The sequence below is a fragment of the Pagrus pagrus genome, assembly GCF_965226575.1.
Source record: "Pagrus pagrus genome assembly, chromosome: 4".
Classification (NCBI taxonomy): Eukaryota; Metazoa; Chordata; class Actinopteri; order Spariformes; family Sparidae; genus Pagrus; species Pagrus pagrus.
Window position 1 is genome coordinate 28,405,655 of NC_140188.1, and position 22,229 is coordinate 28,427,883.

The 22,229-nt window shown below is 39.8% G+C and overlaps 1 protein-coding gene across 11 annotated transcripts in view; it reads right to left on the reverse strand.

Moving 5' to 3' along the window:
* Positions 1–22,229, reverse strand: part of LOC311256394 (chloride channel protein 2-like) — a 206,819-nt gene that overhangs the window by 15,632 nt on the left and 168,958 nt on the right. For 5 of the 11 annotated variants that reach the window (XM_084351429.1, XM_084351430.1, XM_084351428.1 and 2 more), the window contains 7 exons: positions 21,517–21,650; positions 19,163–19,353; positions 17,511–17,622; positions 15,639–15,709; positions 15,091–15,165; positions 12,719–12,751; positions 2,206–2,244 (listed from right to left, as the gene is read on the reverse strand). In XM_084351429.1, coding sequence (XP_084207555.1) covers positions 2,206–2,244; positions 12,719–12,751; positions 15,091–15,165; positions 15,639–15,709; positions 17,511–17,622; positions 19,163–19,353; positions 21,517–21,650 — 655 coding nt within the window. The remainder of the gene's footprint in view (positions 1–2,205; positions 2,245–12,718; positions 12,752–15,090; positions 15,166–15,638; positions 15,710–17,510; positions 17,623–19,162; positions 19,354–21,516; positions 21,651–22,229) is intronic. The other 6 variants (XM_084351433.1, XM_084351425.1, XM_084351426.1 and 3 more) reach the window with 2 other exon arrangements.

Consider the following 22,229-nt stretch of genomic DNA (forward strand, 5'->3'; position numbering starts at 1 on the left):
TACCTTCTGATGATAAAACTAGGACTGACAGTGTGCTTAATATATGCTGTTAAAAGATGATATCTTTATGCCTGGTGTCAGTCACTAATCAGAAAAGAAAGGCATCAAATCTTTCCATACCACCAGCTGAAAAATCACCTCCCTCTGATAGACAATCAATGGACCAGGCGCCGCACTGAATGACTCTATAAATCATACAAGAGCCAAGACGATGGACGGTGAGGAGGGTGAATTGCAAACAAGGAAGGGAGACGTGGTGGGAAGCAATGACATAGCAGACGTATGGGAGGTGAACGATGAGTGATTCCGAGAGAAAAAAAAGAGGGCATGTAGGGAGAAAGTGTGAGGAATGTGCGGCTGACAGAGAGGAAATGAGAGGTGCTGTTGATGGATGAATTATGAATGATGTCATATCCAAAAATATAAGACTCCAGGGTAATCGGTCCGTCTGGGAATACTGAGGAATCTAAAAAGCCTGGTCTGTCATGGTGTGATGTCATCAAGTGGAAGCTGAGAAGTTGGACAAATATATATTTTTGAAAACTGATCAAGAATCCATGTATTTGATACATTACACTAACAAGTATGGTGTGAGTATCTGAAATGCATGCTTGAGTACCAAATGTGGTCTCCTGCTTGGATAACATTTCTTAAAAACTACAGTTCCCAGTTGTTTGAGCATATAGGAGACTTTAAAACAATGGAACTACATTTTTTGTGACCTGCTTTATGTTTTTAGTAGGAAATTATGGATTGAGCGCAACAGACATCGTAGGAAAGGGCACAGTGACATGAACTGACTAACTGTTGGTATTGGTGTTATCATAGATTAATGTCAGTCTTATCCTTTAAATGCTGAATAATGTGGCCATTTTCAAAGATCCAGTGTTGGCACCAGAATTTTGTTGTTAGGTAGAAACTGCATTGAGACTTTATTGGGTATATAAAGTCTTCATGGTTGAACTCCATTGGCATGCAGCTCTTACAAGTTTAAAAACCACATTTTGGGATTAAAAATGCTTTTAGATAAAATTAAAAAAATAATAAAGGGGCATTACCTAAATAAATGGTCAAAATTGAAGCAGCAAAGACCAAGATGTACTAACGTTTTGTCCCTTGGGTGGATCAAGCTCAATTTAAACACTGGATCTTACATTTCCCAGAATGCAACTCAACAGTTGCAACAGTTGAGTCCTCTGTTCAACTCTCTGCTGTTTAACACCCACATCTGTGAAATTCAATGCACCCAGTTTGTAACAAAGGCTTTCTGTTACATATGTTTATTCTCAGTCCCCAAGCTGAGATAACCTGGATGAAATCACTATGACATAATTTTTCAGGCTCCTCCAGAGACATTTAACAACTGTTTCCGAAGGCTGAGTAATGCTAGTGAAAGTATTGGCTCTTAAAGTAATGCGGGATAATCTAAGCTACTGTATATGTATCAGTATATGATTTGCACTATGTATGTTGTATATTTGTATGTTTTTAATGGTGTGCTGTGCTATGTGTAGTGTATGTACTTGAAGCCAAAAACATATAATAATAATAAGTAACTTAATAATAAAAACTTCCACTGAGGTGGAGGTGGAGTTAATCTTACCTCATCTCTAAAAAAATAAACACATAGTCAAACAAATACGTAAATTACAATGTCAACATTTTGGGTGCAACAGTTCAGACCAACACTGAGCCGTTTTCTTTTATCAGGGCTGTCTCTTCTTCCGTCACAGATCTTTGACAGACTGTGAGGTTTACCTTTTCTGTAGGAGCTGTTTTCTGATTGGCTGAAAGTGTCTTTTACAGCATGTGTGGCCCCATTCTGACAGAATCACGCTGGTCCTCCCATCATTTAAATGAGGGTACAGTGTTTATTTCACTTGTATTTATGGATTTTGGTCTTGTGCCCCAGTTTAAAACCCACTGTTATGTTATGCCATCTGTTGATGTGGACCAACAACCACTAGGATGAGCATGCTAGTAGCAGAGAAACATGGCAGCTTCTCCTCTGTTGCTTGTCGGTTGGCAAACTGCTTTTAGGTGCATTACCACCACCTTCTGGGAGGGTTAAAGTTCACAACATGATGTCACAACACTCCCACACCAGGCACAACCCAGCAGCTCATCATCACAATGCCTGATTCTGTCTGAATGAGGCAGAAGGTGTGTGGTTTTTTATTTTGTTTGACTGGCTGTTTGTCTTACCTCTCTAATAGTCATGTCGTCCTCCACATCTCCATCATCCTGTGGACAAGAAGCGACAGGAGAGGAGTCAGAACACAAGACCAAGATATTCTGTGTGCAAACTAAACACAGTAAAATGAAGTACAAGTCAAATATGTGATGGAAGAGTAAACAAATGGAAGAAAAACAATGGTGACCAGTTGGTTTTCATCTCACTAAACATTTATATGTACTGTTCGACTTCGCCTCCATCACTACAACTGTGCACAGAAGGTAAAATGACATACAGAAAACACATAATCATCCATGCACCACATCAGTGTTATACAGCGCCGCTGTCTCGAGACAGATGGACAGAAATGGAATGAGTGACTAAAGGAGCGACTACAGTACATTTAATGAGTGCGGGGGATGTGATGTATGAGATGTCAGAGCAGATGATCATTATAATGATGGATCTGCGGCGCACTCAGAGCTCACGGCCCATAACTGACAGGCTAACACTGCCAACAGTGTGTGACAAGCTGGAGTCAAACTAGCAACCCTGAGCTTTCGCAGAAGAAGCACTGAGAATACTTGATGGAAATATACAGCTGATTGTGTGAGAGCGTTATTCCACGTGTGTTTGCAGCTCTGTGTGTGTGTGTGATGGGCTGTGAAATACGTTTTCAAAGTGTTTAGTCATGTGCTTGTGTGCAGGTATTTACTTTCTCAGGACTGAAGACAGGAGAACATGTGTGTGTGTGTGTGCGTGTGTGTGTGTGTGTGTGTATGTGTGTGTGTGTGTGTGTGTGAGAGAGAAAAAGGTAGAGTGAGTGTGACCCAGGGGCTGATGGGAGCCCTGAGCTCATTTATCCTCATCGCTGCGGTGGCCGACCTGTCGGTAACCCTAGCAACTGTTGCCGCGGGGTAGAAAGAGGCGCCCTACTGTAGCTCTATGCAAGCAGAGGTCTGATGTGCCTGGAGTTGATGAGACTAAACAAACACACACACTCACTCAGATACACACACCTACAGCACTTTATCTCTGCTGTCTCACTGATCATTCTGCTTGTCACAAGGGCACTCTGAATGTCGCCAAGATACACTGTTGTTCCAGGGGTAAAATGTAAACTAAAGCAGGAGATCTAATCATTTGGTGTGTGTGTGTGTGTGTGTGTGTGTGTGTGTCTGCAGAAAAAGGTGTTTTCGAGAGTGAGAGAGAGAGAGAGAGAGAGAGAGAGAGAGACAGGGAGAGAGAGCTTGGATTGTGCATATAAATGGGTGCTTTCAGAAAGATTAGCTGCTCTATTAAGAGAGCAAATCTCTGCTTCTGGATACATGAGTTAGGCAGAAGTCTGTGTGTGTGTGTGTGTGTGTGTGTGTGTGTGTGCGTGCGTATGCTTGTATGTGTATGGGCAGTGGGAGAGTAAACTTTCTCAGGATGCATGCGACCGACAGTGAAATCAGAGGAACTGTGTGGGCATATTCAAATGAGATTTGAATGAGCATGTGAGCGTGTGTGTGTGTGCGTGTGTGTGTGCGTGCAGAGGCATGTGAAAGGCAGAGCGATTCCAGAGTGCTGACAATAGGCCGATGAAGCCGTACTGCTTGCTTCGCTGTTTCTGTGACCAGACATAGATTAGAAACGTCCGTTGCTCTCCCTTTCCCTCCCTCCTGCTGCGATCCATCTTTGCTTCCATCCAGTGACCCGATAACCCAATCAGTGGCAAGCATCCAAGACTAGGTCAGCAGTGGACACACACAATCTAGCACCAAAGACTGCTGTATCACACACACACACACACACATACACACACACACACACACACACACACACACACACACACACACAAGGCAAGGTAAGGCATTCTTTTTTTATTTTTACTGAAGGTAAGGTTTATGAAGCATCTTTGTCTTCTAATCTAAATTCAAAACAAATAAAATTGGACCTGAAAGACAGGTCAGGGGCACATGGTTTTAATAATTTACGCTCTGGGGATCATGAATGTGTGTTTTGAAGACATGGAAAGGCCAGGTCAAACATTGTTTGGGGCTCATAAATCCTTCCTTCTGTCTTACCGTCGTTTACCACTTTTATTTGTTGTCTTTAATCTATTTATTTATTTATTTATTATTCCTTTTACTGCTCTTAATTCCTCTGATGTGATGTCGTCTTCATATTGTCCCTTGTTTTTGCTCTTTTATTCTATTTTTGCATTTATTTTCAAATGTATTCATTCATTTCTATTTATTGTTTTCTTCTCTCTCTTGCTTCCCTGTGATTTTGCCTGTTTCATCACTTTTTTTCCTTTTACTTGTCATGACTCATTTTGACTTTTTGTGTTTTTACATTTTCTGCCCTCTTGTTTTAACTCACCTTAGACTAGACTTCCTTGTGTTTAGCTTGACTGTTGACTGTTCATTCTGTAATATTGTCTTCCTGAGTTTCCTGCTTTTGCTTGATTGTGAAAGCACTTTGTAAACTCTGTTTTTAAAGGTACTACATAAATAAAGGTTTCTTTGTATTTATTCATAAAAGTCTGCACAAATTGTAGCGCCGATCACTCAATCAGTAAAATTCATGGCAATATGATAGTTACAGGAAACAACAGGGGACCATAAAAGCCGCTTGAATTCATTCACTGGGGCCCTTGAACGTCTTGACCTATTGTTAGCAGTGAAGACATTTTTCTAAAAAGAAAAATTACTTTCCAGTTTTTAACACTTTGAGAGGCATAAACTAAGTTCCATTACTCTAATAAGATGGCGGCGGAAATCTGAGTTCCTTGGGAGTTCTCTGCATGACATATATTACTCTTTGACCATGTTTATACTTGAGACCAACTGATATATTGGGTGGCAAACATAATTGGATTATCACTGCCATACCATCTTATAGAAAAAAACATGTGAATTCACCTAAATATGCACATGCGCATACGTTATTTCTGTTATCAAAATGTGCTCAGTCAACACTGATGATCTCAACACAAACAGAATAACAAACTATTATTGATGAGACTCGGATGCTCTGAAGTGCCTGTTAGAAGCAGTCTGTCTCGATGTGGGTGTCCTCCCTCATCATTATCATTAGGACCTTCCACTCTGCCCTCTGAAGAGCTGTTTCAATTGGTACAGTGATGACAAAAGGCGCTATCAAGCTTGTCTCTCATTTTTAAGCTCCATATAGTCATGTCTGTTGTGTCTTTATCTTCTGCCTGTGCCACACGGTGCAATAGTGCAATAGGGAAATGTTGCGACAATGGTTATTTATCACTAATGTACAGGAAATTAGGTGCTAATTTCCTTGCTGCTGATGCTCACTTTGCTCATTGCTTTAAAATGTTATTACAACCTTATCTGTGAATCTGATTAGATTGCAGAGGCTGTAACACAATTTTGAAAGTCATCATTAATGACTTTGTTCAAACTACAGTGGTGTGAACAATAACAGGAGCTGTGAAGTAGTTGCAAAAGCTGTGAAAAGGTGGGTAGTTAATTTTTAGTTCATGATCCACTATGTCCAGCCTTATTTTTTGGTATAAAACATGAGAATATCTGAATGAAAACCACCAATAGTTTCATTTTGTAAGTCCTGCTATTGATGCTCTCAAACCTGTGACAAATGATTCACCCTGAAAGTATCTGAAATTGAAATTGTCAGTATGCCACACTCATCTTTCTAGATAAGTTCACCCTCTCCCTTGTGTCTCCATCGCTCTGTTGTCTGAAATTATTCAGGAAATGAAAACTTCATCCCGTCCCCGGAATATTTTCCTATCAGATACCTGAAGGACAATTTTAATGGATTCAGTGTCTTTGTTCTACAACTTATAACTTGCTTTCATTGAGCCTATTATGAAAGTGCCAACACTTGACCCTAATGATTTTAATAATGAACAGCCTATTTCAAAATTCCCTTTTCTTGCCGTATGGTTCTCAAAAGAAGTGCCCTCTACTGGATTCTCTTCCAGATCATCATAACACTGAGACCTTTAGACTTCTGTTTCTTTATTAGCCACTTGTTGAAACCCATCATTACTCACTAAGTATTTAATATGTTAAGCATTCTTTCCTTTTTGACTGTAAAAGGCGGGCCTGGAGTCCAATCTCTAGCTATGGATCTTTTGTGTTGGCTTAAAAGACTACAGATTTACTCATTTGGATCAAGTAGCACCAACTATTTGTCAAACTTTCACATCACCACACACACATCAGGTTTGTGTCAGTTTAAATAAACCTGGTTGCACTGTTAAAACTTCAAGACAGTGTTTGCTGGTAAAGACTCATAATCATTTTGATATTACAGAACTTGTAATAGGGTGAATGGTGTCTCTGTGTCAGCCACTCTGCCCCCCTATCACTTGTTTCTGCACTATGTAACTTCAGTGAGAGGATAGGATCACAGCGTTACATACATGTTTACTTCAACATATCTGTTTTCAAGACATAACATTGTTACAGACCTGGGATTTGTATTTACGACAGTGGTGTCACACTTAGAAACTGTGGGGGATGCCAAATTGCATAAAATGCCAATTTTCTAGATAACATTGCTTTTAATGGTGGGCCACAGCCAAAAGCACCAACCGTATTGCTTTTGCAAAATGGTACTCAGATCCAATTTTCTGTTAAATGACGTATAATACATGTTTAATGTTTTTGCACGAAAACATCTGGCAGGTTGAATTTAACTGCCAATTTGTCCTTGTTCCCAGGAATATTCTATTAATATTATTAATTATATTACAATATACTATTATAATATTATAATTTTATATGTAATACAAATCTGAAATATCCAATTATGCTGACCTACTTTGGTAATTTATTCAAGTTGCTGGCATTATGTTTTGTTGTACCAGTATTTCCCACCATTATTAAACAGCATTTTGATCAATTGTCAGGTCACATGTTTTATCTGTTGGATTAGTTAGCTACATAACATTTACACCTGTCGAATATTCGGTGTGAATACACAGTAACAACTTATGGAAGGGACTAGTTTGTGTGGTGAAATCTGCTTTGATTCAGTTATGTGTAAATCATTGTAAACACTTATGCAGCGTGTATTATGCTACAACTAGGCTAAGTTTAAATTTGTGAACGGCTCAAGTCCAAAACATCATCTTTCGTTTTTATGCTGATGACTATGATGTTCAGTATCTGTGTTATGTCCTGAACAATAGAGAAAAGGACACTGCCTTTCCTTCTTTATTGTGCATCAGCCATTTATAACAGAATGTCCCTAAATTCTGTGCAGCTGGATGTCAGAAACACTGTTGTGTTTTTGTGTGTAATTGGCTTCGGCAGTTGGAGGCTTCAGATGTCACAACAACTTAGCTTATTGTCTCCACCATCACGGATAATTGTGAAAATCTGCAATAATTATTTATAATACCGTTGGATAAACACAACAAACAGGTTGTGCAATTCTGCTTTTTTCAGGCTGGGAAAACTGCAAATATCAAATCTTTCCTCTTGAGTCATTTATCCCCTCCTTTAACATTTACATTAACATTCTTTACAAAAATGCAGCCACCAGAGTGATCTTCTTTGATAGCTGTCAAAGATGGACAGTTGAAAATATGCATACTTACAAAGAAAATAGAAGAAAAAAGATTTCAAGCAGCTTCTCCACTTGATTTTGTCCATTGGTCTTGTTCTCTCTCACTCTCTACAATAAGTGATTCTAATGCAGTGAAGTGCGAACGGCAAAACAAGCTACTCAGAATCTAATTTAGGTAGGGAAGCTGAGAAAGAGGGCTCATAACATACAACACAGTCCTCTACCAACAACTTGTCGTTTTTCTTGCTACGTCCATCAAGAAAGAAAGAATGACACATATTCACCGACAATCTAAAGAAACAAAAGAACCTCAAAGAAATAAAGGGAGAGAGGAGTGATGCAAAAAAACAATAAAAAGGCCCACAAGCCATCATAAATAAAGCATGGAGGCATTACGAAGACGCAAGAGTGGGGGAAAAATAATGAGAAAAACAGCCAGGAGAGACTGGGAGGCTGGGCGGCATCATTTCTTTGAAACAGACTACTGATGTCATTTACCCTCCATCAATATTTCACAGCCTTAGATGGACCTAGAAAAAGGGATTGGGGGGTAGGGGAACCACAGATGACAGAGATACTAAAAGGGGGGTAAAAGTGGTAAAAATGGACGAAGAACATGAAGCAGAGCTGCAGAGATTAAACCGGATACAGAAACAAAGAAGAACTGTGTGAGTGGAGCTGAAAGAAAGGGAGGGCAGAAGTAATAACTTGATTTCTCTTCTGCTGCGGGGGTGTAACTCTGAAGTCTTTGGAGAAAAATTGCTAAATTTGTTTGTCCATATTCCTGCTCGGGGGCCCACAGAGCCTCGACTGAATCATAACAACGCTGTAATCAGCACCGCACTCTGCCACGTGCACTTATACACTGTTGAATGTTAATAATAACTCCTGATGACAGGGGAAACAAGCCCACAGGCTTAGTGTACTGTAAATGCGCACACACACACCGAGTGCTACAGGGGTTCGTTACTAATTAGCTCACTGCAAGGCAATAATGACTAACATGCTTCCAGGCCCACTTAACACATCTGAAATTTCATGGCGCTAATAACGCACCATCTGTCTCAGCACTGACCATACAATATGCTGCTTATGGGTGCACTTAACAAATCACTGTTGTTAAATTACAGCCAGCAGTGGCAGCAAAGGGCCACTGGAAACTTGACTGGTTTCCACCAGTTTATGCTAACCACTATAAAAATGTATAGGCAAGGCATAAAGTCAAACACATCCATAAAAAGGGGGTGTAATAAAACGCTGTTATCAAATTTGTTGTAGTAATGGCTAAATTAGGGCTATGACTTTTGTTGCATGTACAGAAGCCCACAGTTACAAACAGCACACATTTATCCTAGGAAATCATTTCTACTGAGGCCGATCTTGATTGTGCAACTGTTTACTTAACGATGAAAAGTAGTGCCAATATATAAAGGGGAGATTTATATCTCCTAATTCAAGAGATAAATTTGTCCCCAGCGTGCTCAGTCTAAAATATGTCATGTGCACGTTGTCTCTTTCTTATCAAAAACAGGTTCGATTACAGACCACTAACTGCTGTTCAATATACTCTTATGTATCTATTTTTGGCTATAGTGACTTGTTGCCATTAGCATGTAGCTCAGCTAGCTGTGGAGTTAAGTGGCCCTATTAGCTGCTGGAGTAAGCAGCTTCACAGTGAACACAGCTGGACACCACACCGAGACTGAACACAGAGACTGAGGCCAACGATGTATCGAGTCAGAGTATTTTCGCCTCTTCCTCCGTGAATTGAGGATTTATTTCAACCAAACCAGAGGTGATTGTGGAGAGACACACCAGGACTGTTTTGGTGAGTTTTATTTTGTTTCTGTTGAGACTGTTGAAACTGTCTCTGGGCTAGAAAAAGCAGTCTGGCTGGGTGTCCGAAGGGTGGGCTGCACCTCCGCCGGCAGCCAGGTCGCAAAACCCACCTTGCCAAAACATAGTAACGTAGTTTCCTGCATTTCAATTATTAGCCTGATAGTAGACAACTACATAGATGAAAAGCACAGCAGTACATGAAAAGTCAGCCCCAGGTACAGGTGAGTGAAACAAAGCACAGTATACATCTCCCTACATTATGGTTTGGCTCCAGCTAATTCAGAGCCAGTCTTTTGGCTTAAAATGGTCCATGATTCAATTCAGGTCTGCACCTTTAGTGCTCGTCACATCCCATTTCCTCTCTTCTCGTGTTTCCAGTCTGCATGTCTACCGTCACAAAATGGCAAAATGCCAAAATAAGCTGTCAGTATTCCAGTAAATTATATTTCAATTACACAGAGCTGTTCATAGCCACACACCTTAGTTGAATAAAAGAAAACTATTAGGAAAACCCCATTCCAATGTTTTATGTGCGATATTCAAACTCAATAAATGTCTGTTTTTCCTCAGATTTACTGACAAAATCTCCTAGTATCTCAGAAGACTACTTAAAGGTTACATTAACATAGATCAGCAGTAAGTAGTGCTGTTGTCCCAGGAAGTTTGGATTGAGCCTGTTCAAAGACAGAAATGCCATGGATGGGACCGCATCTCTCTATCGTCTCAGAATCTTTCTCTGGATTTCATTTCACTTCCTGACTACATTTGCTCTCATACAGTAGCTCTCATTTATTATGTCCACTGCAGCTGAAATAGTCAACCTACAGTATATGAGGAAGGAAAAGTTGCAGAGAACAAAAAAACAAGTAATCCCTCAGATGGATACTTTTAGATGAACTCTCTGTTTGTTGGAACATCTGAAGCAGCACATGGGACTGGTGGATTTCAGGGTTCAGAGCTCAAACGATCACTACAATTGCTACACATGAGCTCCCCATGTAATATTAGTCCTGTGTTAATAGGGCTTTATTTTGCTGGAGGTATCAAGACACCCCACAACGCAACTTTTCAGTGTCCTTGAAGCCCCACTGTAGGGTACCTAGTGATTAATAGGCCTAATAATACATGTTATATTGCAGGAATGGTGCCTCATGCTGTGGGGAATCAATCGATAATGAGATATTATCCATTTTGAATTTCATTCAAATGGAAACTATGGTGTAACAGTTACGGATTTTGAAAGTTTTTAATATTCTGACCTTTAATGCGGCACCCCGTCAGGACAATCAATGAGATTCTGAACTGACAAGTGCAAACATGCTGCGTTATTGCTCAGACACCACCTCAAAAACAGACGGACCATGTAATAAGCAGTACTCCTGCTGTAAATGTGTGAAACTAGTACCATTTTTGATTAATCTTTTTCATTACCACAGCTGAAGAAATGTGTTTCGTCAATCACCTCAAAGTAAAGTTCCTCCGGTTTAACTCAGTCTCCGCGGTCTTTTGCTGCCACACAACTCAACATGAGCGCTGTGTTGTCATGGTGTGAAATACACTCCTGAGGGTTCACATTTTACGCCACCAAATGATAAAACACTCCCAGCGCGCCTCCTCTGTTCCTAATTTTGTACTTTTCATTGAGTCGCTCAAGGCAAGTCTGACTTCTGCTGGGTAACTGCGCAGCATGGATTGTATTATGGAACCAAAGTGCTGAAGTTTGGGAGCATTTTTTAACATTTTTTATGGCATTTCATAGCCGAGACTGGTCAGTTCAATAAATAAAATAATAATGCTGGATGTGGCGCTGGGGTTTAGAGCCCTTTGAGATCCACTGGACACATTTGACGGGAGCAGTGTGTGATTTCAGAACAATCTCATCAGTCTTTTTCTTTATTAATCAATAAAATGTAGACTTCATAGTGTAATTTATCAGCTGTATACCAGGAGTTTACAGACAGGCCTTGGAGCATAATTGAAGAATGATCTAGCACTACTAGCAAAATGTGTACAGACTAAAATTATTGTCATTGACATGTGAAACTAATGGAGCTGCGTAAGTATAAGTCATCAATAGTGCTATTAGAGTTACACTGACACAATAATGACTGAGCATTAAAAGGGAGTATGTGTTCTTGTATTATATTTACATTCAAGTGATATTGGGGGCAAATTGTACGTTTCCATTAAGTTCTGTGGTTCACATGAGGACCGAGCAGTTTAGCTTTGGTATATAGATCAGTGAAGGTCATCTCACTGGCCACTAACTCGTTTAGATCACCATCATTGAATTACCTGACTTCTCAACCTCGTCTGTTTCTGTTCTTCTGGAAACCAATATGAGGATTTCGACTGTCAGCTGATTAAATCTGGTAAATGCACCATTTGTATGAAAAATACATTTAATTTGCTGAAGCCTTTCCTTTATAAAGAGTGCCCTGTCTGAGACTATACACTTAACAAAGATTCCCGTACCATGCTGAGGACCAAGATGTTAGCCAGAAGTGGATCAAGAATATTATAATTATAATCCATAACTTAAAGCTGCTGTAAGTGTAATAATAACTGTGCTAGCTAGCTCGGTGCAGTAACGTTAGTATATCACACAGTACTTTATCACCTAAATTGTGGCGGATGGTTCAATTCTTTCCTTATTTCTCCTTTATTAATTCATGCTATTGTCATAACACTTATTCAAAATGTGAAATCTGAATAATGTTAGGATTATCATCCATATAAGGTACCTAAATCAGTAACTCGGGGTCACTGTCACATCAGAACATCTTTAATCCAACCACCTATGCTGCTCCCACTGTCAGCAGACGGCAGCAGACACTGAGTTGCGATGCTACATGGCGGAACACATAAATCGGTCGCATGATTTGTCTAAAGGGTCGTTCCATGCCAACTCACTTAGGCTCCCTCCTAGGTCATGTCATGATTTTCTCGAAAAAAAAATCATGTTGAAACTTGTATTCAATTCATGGCACTTTGAAAAATCCTATAGCTGTACTACAGATGATTAAAACAAAAGTTCCACTGTGTGTGTTAGTAAGCACGTTATAAATCGTATCTGTCCTTGAGTCTTCGTACTGGATCGAAATAAAGGTGAATGTTAAGAAGAAATGTGGATAACATGCTCACCGCAAAGTAGCTCTTTAAGATGGGTGGTGGCTCCTAGTGAATGGAATGACATTATATGTGATGAGAGAAAAAAATCTCATGATGATTTGACTTAATAGATTAGGAATGAATCACTGATGCTGATAAATGGACAAAGATCAAATGTGTGAATGTACTTTGTCTGAAGGCATGATTATGTTATACTTAATAGTGTTTGATTTTCAGAAATCAATGTCTGATAATTTGTCATGCAACGCTGGATGTTCTTGTATCGTGGAATCATTTTTCTCAATTTACAATCAGACACTTGTTTCATTGATTGACATGCATCGCTGCTGGAGCGTGTGTGCTCACTGGTAATTGGACAGCAGGCTACATCCCAGTTTGTGGTGATATTTTCCAATACCTCCCGGGACTTCTCATGCATCATCATTTCATCCGAGCTGTTGCTGGAATGCTGTCATTCAAATACCAGCCTGCGCCTAATGAAGAGATATGATGCTCCTATCTGGATATTTAACGCTGCATGCACGGAGGAGCTCGCCCCAACACGCCCCCCCCCCCCCCCCCCCCCGCCCAACCCTCCTGCACATTAAACACATGGAACACCACAGTTTCTTTCATCGATTACGACAAATGCGATGGGATTCTGGTCACTCCAGGAACAAGCTGAGGCCTGCCCTGGGAGGCTGTCACTGATTGGACGTCTCGGGTGATACAGCTGATGATGGACAGCACAGCATGCTTGGTTGAACAGCCTCTTCCTTGTATTCCACTTGACCACAACTCAACCACATCTTCTTTTTAACATGAGAGTAATTTGACCATAGTTTACCAGAAGACAGAAAAAAAACTGTATTTTACAGGGCATCCTGATGTTTGAGAGAAGCTTTAATAGGACTCCATAACCCAATTTGAAATTCATGAACAATCAAATTGAGAGTACGATGGCTCGGAAATAACAGCTTCAAAAAGTTAAACTATTAAAAGGGCTATATTGAAAAAAAAAAAGAATATCAACTTTTAGGTTAAACTTAAACCTGTTAAGTAATTTCACAATGGTGCTCAACCACTTTATGAAGTCTACTTTAAGTAGAATGAACATTTCAGTTCAGTAATACACTTTAAGTTGAGTTTAACAGTTTATACAATTACCATTTACAAGTGCTGTTGTGACATTAATATAGACTATAACAGACTGAAAAAAGGACATTGGAGATACAAAATGTTAGAAATTATATAATCGTAATTTTTGTTTTTTTTATTCATTATAAAAATGAACGGGATGATATAAATAACCATATAAATTTAATAACCAATAAAAATTAGCTGTGTTTTAGAAAATAAAACATACAAATTTAACAATGAAGCGGTTACATTGTATATTTTTATGTCCATAAGAATAGGTATTTCATGATTTACTACTGATTTATTAACGAATGAATTAAAGGTGCTCGATGTAACAATTTGTACTTATATCATCCCATGTATTAATCACTTTTTTATTGGCCATATGTGAGTGGACTGTAACGTAACGTTAAAATGAGACCTGGAATACATTTACAAGGTGAAAAATTGATACACTAAGGGCCAACAAAAATATGATTTTTATGGGGTGCTACATTACTCTTTAAATTCTGAACACTTTGTTTTACTCCATAAATAGTTACCAATTAGGTCACGTATAAGTTTGAGGTTTTATCATTTGCATAAATGTTTTAATTCTGCCTCTTCTAATTGTAAGAGGTTGCACATACTGTCAAGTAGATGTTGGCACACTAATAAAATAGACTTAAATATAATTTAAACACTACACAAAAAAAAAAAAGTCCTCTAGCAAGAGTTAAGAGTTAGAGTATGTTTGAGACAATTTCTTTGTAGGAAATTGAGAAAATCCCATTGAAGATGTGATCGTCTGGTAGTGCTGTGCTTTACTTTCTCCTACAGCGTCTCTATATATCACTAAGAGAAGCAGGATTAAGGAATCTTTCATTTCAACCCATCTATAAAAGCATATGATGCACCTTTGGCATTGCCAATTGGCAGTAGTGGTATTTTAGTTGTCAAGTGTTCTTATAACCCCGACTGACCATCGGACCTATGAGAACAGGTTAAACTGAATGGATCCTAGCTTTAGCTGATCACATAAGCAACTACAGGAGTGACAGGTCAGAAGGCGGGGTTATAGGTTGTACAAGAAGGAGGGTGTTCAACACTTTTTAGCACGATGACACAGACGGGCTTTAGGCTGAGCCTGACCCAGATCACAGTCCATCGGCAGTTCGGGATTAGCCCTGGAATGGAATGACGGGGTGACAATCAGTTGATTGGCTGATGAACCTGTTGCCGGGCGGATTCCACGCATTTGGGTAGCCCAAATCGGTGGCTCTTACCACAACGGATATCCGGACTCGTTTGGACGGCCTCCTGAGCTCAGGAGACGTGGGGCTCTCCACGTTGTTGTTTTTCTTCCAGGTAACCAGAGACAAGCAAACAACGTTATCAACAACCTCAACCTCAGCCTGACTTTGCGAAAAAACTTGCAACGCCACTTTGTTATGACTTCACTGCAATGCTGAAAAGAAAATTATAATTGGAAACTTATTTATGCGAAACAAACCATTTGCAGGAGTGAAGATTTTTTTTTTAGAACTTTGCAGGATGCAAAGCCGAGACAGAGCGAAAAATGTTTTATGTTGAGGCTGAGATGCTGTGTGTGTGTGTGCGTGTGTTCTGTATGTGTGTATCTGTATATGTCTATTTGTGTGGGAGGTACTGTACTGGAGAGCGTGAAGGACTGTATGTGAGAGATAGCATAAGACTTTGTGGGTGTACAGAACGTGTGAACAACAGGATGTGAAGGTGTGTGTGTGTGTGTGTGTGTGTGTGTGTGAGATAGTGGTGTAATTATTGGGTGTATACGAGGACACGGCTGTCTCACCTCCAGGCCTTCTGTTTCTGGACTGGCGCAGAACAGGTTCTTTAAAGCAATGCCCGAATTGTCTTGTGGGCCTGAAAGAGAGAGAGAGAGAGAGAGATTCAAAAACAATAAAACGAGCAGATATCTTTGGTCTCCGTCTGTTAGATACTCTAATTATGTGCCTTCTGTTTGCAGACCTTATCCTACTGGTTGCATCTAAAGAAACATTGCAACAACTGCTGCACCATCTGCAAAAAATCTGTCACACATGGGCCTTGTGGATGAATCTAGAGAAAACCAAGATAGGATTTGATAGGGACCGACCAAGTAAGAGGTAATGAACATATTTCTTAACCAAGGGACATCTGTACCCTTTAATCAAGGCTGAACAGACAGATTATCTGGATACTGAGTAACCATAAACTGAAAAATACAAAAATAAAAGGCAGATCAAGTGACGACCTGGCCTTTGAGGCTAATGGACACAAACATAACAAACCAGTGAAAACAGACAGTATCTGCTCTGCCAACAAGCAGAGGCAGGTCAACATGTCCTGTTGTACAGTGCAGCCAGAGGAAGGACACAAGAATCTTCACCAAAAGAAAACTCACATACCAAGTGTTTGACACAGACCAAATAAAATTCAATACTTACTTGGAGAAGAAACTGTCATTGCTACACAGCAAAACCTCAGTCACAGCCCAGAAAACAACACAAGGAACTCTACTAACCGTCCCGGTGTTATGTGGGTTGCAGTGACATTTTGTGCAGACATTCATGGTCCCCAGAGGATGAAATCCTTTGATTTTGGTGGCTTTTTAACTGGATACAACTATTCACAACTATTGGATGGATTGTCATAAAATCTGCTTAAGACATCCATAGTGGTCCATGAATGTCGTCATCAGGTCAAAATACTAATTTCACCAGTATTTTGATTTATGAATAACCACTTATAAAACCAATGATATTCCCGTGTGTTCAGTGCTAATTAGCACTTGTTAGCATAATAACAAGCTAAACTAAGATGGTGAACATGCTTGGATCAGCATGTTAGCAATTTTATTGTGAGCGTGTTAGTATAGTGACATTGTCAGTTAGATCAAGGCAGCCCTGTGCCTAAAGCAATTATTTTGCACATCAAGATTTCATACAAATTCAGTGCAAAGATGTGAATAGATGATAGACTAGACAAATGACGCAAATATGTGAAAGTCACCTAATTTGTGTGAGATGAAAATGCAATGCCGGCCAGCTCTAAACACACGTGCAGGTGACGCAAATAAACACAAATAATCCCGCGATTAAACTCACATGATTAACATGAGGTGAAAATTTGCTTCACACTCATTGCAAACAAATTGTAAGTGCAGCGTCACTGAGCTGACAGCGTAGAATTATGATGAATGACTAATCATTAATGCACTAAATGATTAATTATAGTGTAGTTATTAGTGAATTACACAAAATGACACAAATTTAAATTTAAGTGTAAGGTGTACACTGTGTTGAGAAGAAGCAGAGCGAGGTAAAATTATTTCTTGGGTTTTGTTTCAATTAAGACAGTCGTCAGTGAGGCATAAATAGTTCTTTCTTCATTTAAGAGACAAATAGAGAGATAGGAGAGAGAGAGAGAGAGAGAGAGAGTGAGAGAGAGAGAGCAGGTGAGAGAGAGAGAGAGAGAGAGAGAGAGGGAGAGAGGGGCTATTAGTGTTCTGCAAGTTGTTTGGAGACAGAGAGGTCATTATAGACACTCCTTCCGGATCTATTAAATCTCCTATTCTTTTCCTTTTTGATTGCCTCATCTGTCTAGTTGCTCACTTGTGTGAGTGTGTGTGTGTGTGTGTGTGTGTGTGTGTGTGAGTATGCTGCTGTAATGGTGTGTTTCTTACTGGTAGGGATCTCGGTGGGTCGCTCTACCACAGAGGGTCTCTTCAGTGCTGGTTTGAGGGGCTTGGGAGCAACTGGACGAACTGGACTGAAGGTCGACTCCTCAGTCGAGATCTGCACACACACACACACACACACACACACACACACACACACACACACACACACACACACACACACACACACACACACACACACACACACACACACACACACACACACACACACACACACGGATAAGAAACAGTGTTCAAAAACTGCAGAGCCCCAATCCTGCTTAACAGCTCATCCCCTCTCTCTCTCTTCTGTAGACTCATTAGACAAATGGATGTAGTTCTTCGGAGTGATGAGATGGAGGCAAATCAATAGGGGGAAACAGCAGAAGAGAAAACCCTCAGAAAGAGAAGAAACCAGCGGGAGCCTTGATGTAAAATGACTTGGATTCAATGACTTTCCATGCTGGTATTTCTATGACCTAAAAAATATTTTTGCCGGGTTATGCTAATGTCTGTCTGAAGTGGGAGAACACTTTGGTTTTAGTCATAAAAGGTTTCACAGATCTAATGCTTGTGTGAAACTAGTTTCATATGTTCAGCTGTAATTCAGTGAAGCTGTTGTTCATTAATATTTCTAAAGTACTGGGCTGATACAGTCTTTTAATTTAATATTGGAGTTTCTTTCCCCACGTTAAATTCAGTCAGTCTTTGGTTTTGTCTTTTATATACAGCATTATAACATCCACTCCACACACACACACTCCTTCATCCAATTCACACATCCATGCCTAAAGGCTTTTTACTCAGCCACTCACTGCAAACTGATGAAAGAGTAATGAAGACAAAGAAATAATAGATTTTTTTAAATAATGCTAGATTTTGAGCACTTTAGTGCAGGACCTGGAACCAGTTTAGACATATACCTTAAACTGCAACTGTCTTTGTCTCATACACACAGAAAACTCATACAATCTCCATATTACTGTTACAGTATATATGGCTTAATAACATGTTAATAATGCTTTAAGTCATCCATCTGTCACACAGACACACTAACAAACTCAATGAATGCCACACTGTCACCATCCTTCTCTTTGAGCACAACAGGTAAACGACTCAGAAACAAAAACCCTGAAATGTCCCTCTCACTGACACATTTGTCTCATATGTCCTTGTTTTCCTAAAAGATGTTTCTCAGTATTCACTGTCAAAGTGAACTGTTCACTGTTCAAGTTCAGGTAAACTAATACTGGATTTGTTTCTCTATTGAGACTCTTAGTCTTGCTTAAGTACAGTACATGCATATTTTCTGGAGAGTGCTTTTTATTCTGTCTCATTTGTCAATTAATGGTTTGTGTTTATGGAGGCGGTACTCCTTTCCTTTGAGTCATAGTGACCTTACTGCTCAAGGTAACAATGCAGCTCTGAAACTAAAACATCCAAATTTTAATCATAATATTAATAATGTAGAAAATATACAAAATGGGAACTGGAAAGCTCTGAATGGCTGGAAACGTCTTTGTCAGCTAATGTCAGCCCAGTTTTTTTATTTTCACTTGCCCAGCCAATCTTTCATTTTGCTTTGTAGGCAACTTGTAACAGATAATTAAGTGTTTCCATTCCACCACATTTCCTCTCTCCACCTAGTGACCTCTGACCTGGAAGCGGACCTCCTGACTGACCCGCTGGCTGCCATCATCGCTACCCGGGTTTGACAAGACCGACATGCGTTTCTTCTCTGCGACGGCTCGTTCCCTGATGTACTCCAGCCGCCTGGGGCGACCGAGCTGTTGGGAGAGCAGCGACTGGAGCTGGGCACGCTCGATGGAGCCCAACAGGATCATTGACTCTGGGAGAGGAGAAACAGATAAAGAAAAGAGATGAGAAGAGGAGGAGTAGAAAGGGTGGAGAGCAGTAAACAGGAGAAAGAAGATGAGGAAAGTGAGATAAATGGAACAAGAGAAGGAAACAGAGAAGGAAATGGAGGATGAGAAGAAAAAGCAAAACTTGTTTGGGGAGGGAAGAGTGAGCAGACTGCAGGAGATTCCAAACACATGTTGCAGCACTGCGGAGAGCTCAGCTGAGTTACATAACAAGAGCCCAGAATGCAGTGAATGTAATAACTAGCGGAAGTGTGTGTGTGTGTGTGTGTGTGTGTGTGTGTGTTTGTGTGTGTGTGTGCAGGCGGGTGGGTGGGTGGCAGCTTGCTTGCTTTAAGTAATTGCCTTTGTGACAGTACGTGCTGATTATGTATTTGGTTAAATGCCGCAGCTAATTGTTCCTGCACGATTGCATAATTGAGACAATGCTGGAATACCAAATTTGCACTTCAGTGAGAAGGCAAGTGCAGCACCAGCAGCAAGCTGTACCCTGACAAGTTTGTCAATCAATCAATCACTCTAATGAGCACGCCACCAAGGTCGCTGGAATTTGTTTTTGGTACTGACAGAAAGGGACGCTCAGTCGAACAGCATCAGCACCATCGAACACTGACATCAATATCACATCAAACACACTGATCAAACAACACACTGTATTCACATGTGTGATATACTAGCTTGAAAAACAGATTTTTTTAATTGATTATTGACATTTTGTTGTTTTATCACTGTTTTGGAAGGACTACTGCTGCTGCTAGGAACTGTTAAAGTTTTCGGTCGAGGAATAAGTACTGCCCTTCAAATATCTGATGAGAGTTGATGACTGCTATATAAATGATTAGCTTGATTAGTCTGTTTAAGTATACTCAATACTTTGATTTAATCAAGCAAGGTGACACGAGTCAGCACTATTTGGTTTCCTCCAAATCATTTACATTTACAGTCCATGCAGTGCCAATGATGCTTGAAGGTAAGCACTGGCACAAGTTTAAGAGGTCTGACACAAAGTACCTGCGACCTGTTTTTTTTAACTTTATTTTAGGTTAAAGCTACATTACGTAGAAATTGGCATTTTGTGTGATGCCCCCCACAGTTTCTGAGTGCAGCACAACTGTCATAAATACAAATCCCATGTCTGCTAGAATTTATCAGATGTAATGTAGGTGCGAACTACAAACAACCCCATTAGGTCATAGCAACGTAATGTCTTTAAAACTTGTATCCTGAAGTAAACATGCATATAACGCTGTGATCCTACTCTCTCACTGAAGTTACATAGTGCAGAAACAAGTGATGAGGGGATGTCATTAACATAACTTTGGAGTCATGTTTCTGACCTCCTGGCACAAGTAAGTCCAATATTCAATATTGTTTAGCTGCTTAATGCTCCACTGTGGTCAACAGGTAATCTGCCATTTGGTGCTGGGCAGGCAGTAAACAGTCAGTTAATCAGAGCTCTTTTCAATGGAAACAGCTCTGTGTTGTTGCTGGGGACAATGTCATTGAGAACTAAGTTGTCTGATGGAAAATACAAGGCATCAGTATTAAATTAGGAATTTTTAATAAGCAGTTAAACATTTCTTCAAGTCAATTTAATCCAATTTTTAAAGAATCCATAAAACTGACAAATGATTTGTTGATTCCAATAGTGTTAAAATGTGGAAATACATATTGGGAAGTTTAAAATTATATTACACTCTAAACCTGATTAAACACTTGATACTTGATGATGTAAAGAAAGAAAGAAAGTGTACATAACACATTTTTAACATTTAGAAACACTGGAAAATCAGCTGAAGAACTTATTTTAATCTAGATATAAGTGCATTTATTCTTCCTGCAGGAATACAGACAAATTGCACATCTGAAAAAAAATGGTGATAAGCATCCGTGATGAGTAACATTGTGCATTAGTCAAGATGGAAGTGATGGATGTGTGTATTTACTGTACTGCATATTGTCTATCAGATAACATACTGTGAATAAAATTATATAGTATATAGTATATATAATACAACAAGGAAAAGTTCATGAGTTACTCTGTGTATAAAAAGCTTTCATTGTTAAAGTTATTAGAATTAATTAGTAATGCTTCTCCCTCTGTACAGTATGTGTGTTTGTGTTTGTCTCACCAGCTGATTCCACTAGTGCCAGAGTCTTGAGGTGGCCCGTCAGCAGGACGTTATGCAGATCTCTGTAGCAGCAGTTGAGTGTGATGTACCGCACGTCTCGCACCATGATGTCCTCCACACGAATGTTATACTTCCTGAGAAGAGAAAAGGGGAAAATAATGTATTTTTACATTTTTGGGGGGGGCCTGTTTTTTGGCAGGACATTTCTCTCTCAAAGCTGAGAGAGAAATGGGATGAGAGAGAGGGGGGTGACACGCAAAAAAAGGGCCACAGGTTGGACTTAAACCCTGGGCTGCTGCGGCAAGGGAACGGCCTCTGTACATGGGACGCACACTCTACCAACTGAGCTACTGGGGCAACCCAGAAAGGGGGAAAATAAATGTGACCACGACGAGGAAGACGAGAGGAATTTATCAAGTGCTTACAGAAATAAGGAATAGGGATAAGCTGAAAAAATGGATCCATTACAGAATCAAATAACATTTACCCTTAATAATCTAAACATACATGCTGCTAATGTTTTAATATAATATCATCGATAATTTTTGTAATGAATTATAATGCCACTAAAGTTACTGAACTGTTATTTCAGCTTGTTCAGTGTACGTTTTCATAAAAATGTTGCTCTGCACAGATCTATAACCACTCTCCTTCATATTCCATGCTGACGGCACATCCTTCCTCCAGCTGACCGGTCAATCCAATAACACGGT